At 45.2% G+C, this 6,000-nt stretch overlaps 1 protein-coding gene across 1 annotated transcript; it reads right to left on the bottom strand.

The window, feature by feature from the left end:
* On the bottom strand, window positions 1–1,046 carry LOC140222292 (uncharacterized). Its single transcript, XM_072292455.1, has 2 exons — window positions 88–1,046; window positions 1–4 (listed from the first exon to the last, which is right to left on the bottom strand). The coding sequence occupies exons 1-2, from the start codon at window positions 1,044–1,046 to the stop codon at window positions 1–3; spliced, it is 963 nt and encodes a 320-aa protein (XP_072148556.1).
* Window positions 1,047–6,000: the final 4,954 nt, after the last annotated feature.

Here is a 6,000-nt window from a genome sequence, read left to right as displayed (position 1 = left end):
TCATCTAAAACCACCAGTGGACAAACAAATCCATAACTGTCCCAAAACGGTATTCGTGGCATGGAGTATTGCTTGGTCCAAAGGGACCTTTCCATGTCGACCAGTTCCCAAAGATCCATGGACCAATCTCGATCGTTGCGATGCACTGCGACCAAGCTGCCATTCAGACCGGCTAACCAAAAACCTTCTGCGTGGCGAATGTAGTGCATCCTCTCCTTGGTAGAAGTAGAACCAAGGAGGCTGATCTGTGGCCCATGGAGTGTCATCGGCCTCCACTCCTCCGCCGCCATGTCGAATGAGGCTATGCAATCCGGGTCAACAATTCTGTCGTCGCACCCATCGATCAAGAAGTAGGCGACTCCATCCACGACCGTCCTGTGCCACAGCGCGAACGCAACATGCACCGGAGGCCCTGGCCTCACCCTCCTCCGGTCGCTGCCGCTGCCAAGAGTCATGACATCGCATGTCATGACTGGACGTGCGAGGCACCAGCCTTGGTAGATGTCGCCTTCGCCTTCGAGTTCTAAGGAAAAATTAATGGCGAGCACCTTGTACTCTCCGGTGGAGGGGACATGGCCAAGCACATACTTTGGCACGTCCTTCCCGTACCTGATCTCCTCCTCGTAGGCTATGTCGGCGGCGATCTCACCGACGGGCACGCCGAGCACGAAGGCTTGCCACCAGCAACCGTAGACGCAATCCAGGTGGAAATCATTGCTCCGATCGATGCCAAGCTGGTAGACCCGTACCCGCTTGACGATGCCGCCGGCCAGGTCGAGGACGTGCGCCTCGCCGGTGTCGGAGTGGAGGGCGGCGAGGTGCGGCGGGTGCCGGGACGCGTGGGCGGCGGCGAAGCCCGGGTCGGACGTCAGCGACCGCCACGACCGGCAGACGAGGCGGAGGCGGCAGAGCTCGGCGGCCCGCAGGCGGAGCAGGACCTCGCGCAGCATGTCCCTCGGCAGCAGTTGGCCGTCGTTGGTGGCGGCGACGGCGGGAGGAGCATCGCCGTCGAGCTTGCGTTTCCGTAGGAGCGCCGCCGGCGCCATCGCGGGGTGATCGTGATCTAGATCCGCTCGTTGCTGGGCGCCATCGTATATTGAGGAGGCCTGCGTGGGGAGCGAATTGGGTTCTTGTGTGGAGTTGATTAGTTGAAACGGCTGGACGCGTGGGGCAGTCGAACTCCTGTTGCATAGCAACGGCCGCGCGACTCGCGCACCGGTGACCACGCCACGCACCCGTTCCGGGCGCCCCGGCGACTCGCTCGCCACGACGCTAACGTCTCCGCGGCGTGCGCTCGCTCTGGATCGCTCGCCAACGCCTAGCTTGCCAAATAGTTAGGATGCTGATGAGTCCGTTGTACTACATGTATATGAACTATATCATTCTAGCATGTATATGAACTATAGTTAGGATGATGTCACACCCGATTTCTGGACAAAACCGAATGCATAGCATATGTGTGCCAGGATCCGTTCTCACACATTGTTGACTTCATAAGTGAATACATCAAAAACAGTGTTCAAAAACGTAAATAAAAATAGTAGATAACTTATTACACTCCGGAAGATAGACACAAAGGTTTTTAATCGTTCATCGATAACTTAACACGCACACACACAGCGAAGCTTCGCCACATGCTTGACTGGTGAACGCCCGCCTAGAACTCCTAGAAGTCGTCGAAGAACTCTGCGTCGTCACAAGCTTCTGAACAGCGTTTGGGTAAGGGTGAGTACACTTATGGTTGGTACTCAGCAAGTAGGAGAAACATGCAAAGCTATCAAGGAATGGCTCAAGCCTTTAAGTGGTTAGCATTTTAGTTGGTCATATTTTATTTAGCATCACCTAATTACTATATGTAAGTTTATACCAACCCACTTAAGCAAAGCATTAACATTAACCCAAAGATAAAGGAACCACGATTTATTCTCATCTTTAAGTTCAATTATCATGTGAGGGTTCAGGCCGCTCTTAACCGTGAGCACAGCTGATATATCAGTTTTACACTCTGCAGAGGTTGCACATCTTTACCCACAAATCACGTAAAAGTTCAAAAGAACTTTAAACCTAACCATGTTGTGCGGGCTAGGCACAATACCACACTTCTGACGTGTGATTGCATAGGGACGCTACGAGGCCTTTACAAAGATTCCCTAGTAAGTGGCAACCCACTAAGGTTTCCGGATCAGTAGCAGGGCATAACCCTCCCTAGTGGGTTTAGTATCTTAGATAAGCCCACTTCCCAAGAGGACCGAGATATACCCTATCTGCTGCCACCCCTCTTGCCCTTTCGGTAAGATTGCCCCAGACTAGAGTCTTTAATTAATTAGCCAAGACTAGAGCCATGATAGTCCTTATGGTGGCACTATTTTCCTGGATGGTTCTCCATGTTCTGATTAAATCAAGTGATCTTGTATTAACACAAGTATAGCATAAATAAATATCATGATTAATATTCTCAAAATTATTATTACCATCCCAAAATTAAGCAACTAAGCAATTCTACCCAACATGATTAAACAGGTGTTCAAGTATCAGGATTAAAAATTAGGTAAGTCCTTAATAGGCATTCCCGTCAAATTATGCACATAAAAGAAATTAATAAAGTGATTAGTCATGATATTATTGGGATGAAAAAGATTATGCAGGGGGAGATAACCACTTGCCTTCCTCGGCAAAATGCTGGTACTCGTCTTCAAACGGCTGCTGCTCCTGACCTTGACCTTCCTCGAACGGCACTTCGTCTACACGATCACACAAGCAAAACAACCAATAAATAAAACAATACAACAAACATGACAAAAGACTGAAAACAAACTCCTAAAACTAACGTTCATGCAAAGACGGTCGCGTGAGCGCAAGAATCGTTGAAATCGGAGTTAAAACGATGAAGATATGGAGTAAACAAGTTTTAGGGGCTAAAATAGAATTAACTATATACTTTAGGGGTTAGCAAGGGAATTTTCACAAGACTCAGAGAACAGTGCTTGCGAATACAGAAAGGTACAGGGTTAGGTATGCAAGATTACATGGCTCGGGTTGAAAAGAAAGTATATAAGAACTACAGGGGCTTCTCTACAAGATTAGCAAGACACAAGGAATAAGAACATAAATAAACAGAAACTCCAAGGGCTAGAATGCAAAATGCCTTATCCCTTTCTTCTTTCTTGAGCCGGCAGAGCCTTGTGTAGGCTTGTTTGGCCGGCGGGCGGCGCGACATCGGCGGCGAGCTCATCGGCACTTGGCGCGGCGGGGAGGGGACTAGCGAGGGAGAGAGATATGTGGAGAGGGAGGGAGCCTCACCGACGGCGGCGAAGGGGAGGAAGACAGAGGCTCGGGCCGGCGAACAGGAACCGGCGGTGCGAGGCTCTTGGGCGGCGATGGCAAGAAGGCGCGAGATAGTGGCGGGTGAGCAGCGAAATGGAAAGGGGAGCTTCGGTGGGTGCGAATGGTGGGATTTATAGGGCGCAAGGAGGAGCGGAAGGGGCGCCTGGGGGGAATCGAGAGCCGGCCGGCCATTAATGGCCTTGAAGCTTTGTGTGGCTGTTTCCGGGGATAGGAAAGGACGGGGCGGCGGTTTGAGGCCGGGGGTGAGGGAGAGGAAACGACGCAAGGTTGTGGAGGGGCTCGGGAGGCCGAGAGGCACCGGGAGATGGGGGGCCAGCGACGCTGGGTTTCACCCGTGCATGCGTGCGGTTCCCGTGCGTTTCCTGTGCCTGGACAGGGGACGGAGAAGGAGCTAATGGGTGGGAGGCGGTGGAGGCAAGCCGGTTTGGGCCTTCTTGGGCTGGCGGGTGGGAAAAAAAAGAATGTTGGGCTGGCTGAAGAAAGAAAGGGAGAAAGAGGTTGGGCCAAAAGAGAGATGGAGAAAGTTTGAGCCCGCAGATTGGATTGGAGGGGAGAAAAGGATTTATATTTTTGAAATTTTGCAAACCACACTTCAAACAAATAAAAACTTATCAAACACTTGTGGCCACTAAAATTAAATTTGAGTGCTCTTTTGTTTTTAAAGACCGTAATTTATTTAAAATGATTTATTTAAATCTTAGAGAACAAACTAGACCGAAGTTGCTTACAATGGAATTTTGGGTGGTACAGATGACGAGTCTGTTGTAGCCAGAATTTTAATTAATTTTTAATTACGATGGCTGAAAAAATGAGAGCCTCCCATTCAGAAGAATCACACGGTGAAAAGAATAGGAAGTAGCTAGAGGTAGATGAAGAAAACTACTAAAAAGCACAAAATGAGTGGGACTAAGTAAAAAAATAATGGATCCGTACCTAATTTAATTTGACTTTTTTAAGTTAAGGATTTTCACAATGGTTGCAAAAAATAAGAGCTGTCCATCCATAAAAATCGTACGGTGGAAGTACCAACAAGTACTAGATAGGTGGGACCAAGTACGACTTACCCAATTTAATTAATTTGATCATTTAAATATATTTCTCAGATCAACAGCCATAAAAAATTTAATAAAAAAGTACGTGAAAGTACTAACTAGCAACTAGTATATCTAATTTTGGGAATCCATCAAAATTTTCAAAACTAGATGTAGATCTGTGAACATTACGCGACACACACGTGCGCGCATGGGCAGTTCTGTACATGAGAGGATTGCATAGCAGCCGAGCTTGATCAGCTCAAGACCAAGGTTAATGATGTGTTCAAGTTGTAAAAATTAAATTGGTGATGAACTCGGAACCCGGAAGGTGATAATTTTAAAAATTCCTTCTCTAACAAGATAAGGTCATCTTCTCGATCTATAAATTTGTAACACCAACTGAATACTATCCCTGGTGTGTATGGACTTCATTATAGAATACGTGTAGCGAGATTTCTTAGACTTTAGTCGAAATTGCAGTAAATTTCAGAGCACTACTCTACATGAGCAAAATATTGCAAAACGACATTTTTTATACTCATTTCATGGAACAAAAATATTTCCAAATTATCTGAGAATTACACCTTTTAGCAAATCCTGCTAGTTTGGATATATGTAAACTGACATTGGTCCTCACATCAACCTATCAATGTCTGCCAAAATGCGAAATTTTTTTATAATAAAAGCTAAGTTTGTTCAGTTATGTGAATTGTATGTATGCCATGAATGTGCAATTTTCTTAATTTTACTAATGATGTGTTTATATTTATCATGTGAGATGAGAATAATATGACTATATATAAAAATATTTCTACATCTTATTTTCGTTTTTTTGTACTTAAAAAGTGATTGTCAAAAAGTATGTCTTAGATGTTCTATCCATGTCCTGTACACTAAGTAAAATGGATTAGACGTTGTTGAAAAACTCTGGTCCAAAGTAAGCGGCAACATAATAATTATTAAAGGGGCACTTGTGTTCCTGCCCCTACTACTAAGTAGCATAGGATCACTGCTTCTACAAAAATGATATGTGTGTAACTAAATAGCAATGACCTAAAAGCAGAACTATAGCGTCATGATTCATGCAATCTAGAGATCAAGGTAGTACAAAAGCCGTACTCTTTGTATTTCTATACCACTAGTTCAATAACGCAATCTATGCCTAGCAATGAACCATCATTCATTCCTCAGCAGATCATTTATCTTTGAAACAACACATTATTATTGCTTCTGTTTATGCTTGAATCATTCATACTACTGTTTTGTCTATTCGAACTGACAAAAATTTTCCCATGGGAACATTTTGTCCAGAACAAGGTGACCCAACGATTCTAGTACATTCAATTCTTTTCTAGCATATTTGTCTCTGCGAGTTTAGATTCTCTGAAATTTTATTAATAATTCATACAAACAAGTAGCACAGATACAATGATTGAGGGGCAGAGAAAACAAAAACGTGCAAAAGAAAACAAAATTTTCAAACAAGTTGTGAATCCCCGTGAAAAGCAAAGACTGAAGACTCTTACACAACCCCGCCTACTTTATCACCATCTTAAGGGTTAAGTTGTTAGCTGTTATTTAGAATTTCGTTTTTAGAGAGGTAAATATGAGATTGCAAACC

Source organism: Setaria viridis, chromosome 3 (assembly GCF_005286985.2).
Source record: "Setaria viridis chromosome 3, Setaria_viridis_v4.0, whole genome shotgun sequence".
Taxonomy (NCBI): Eukaryota; Viridiplantae; Streptophyta; class Magnoliopsida; order Poales; family Poaceae; genus Setaria; species Setaria viridis.
This window is presented reverse-complemented; position numbering and strand designations above follow the sequence as displayed.

Coding starts and splice junctions, on each gene's coding strand:
- LOC140222292 (XM_072292455.1), bottom strand. CDS start 1,046: ATGGCGCCGGCGGCGCTCCTACGGAAACGCAAGCTCGACGGCGATGCT.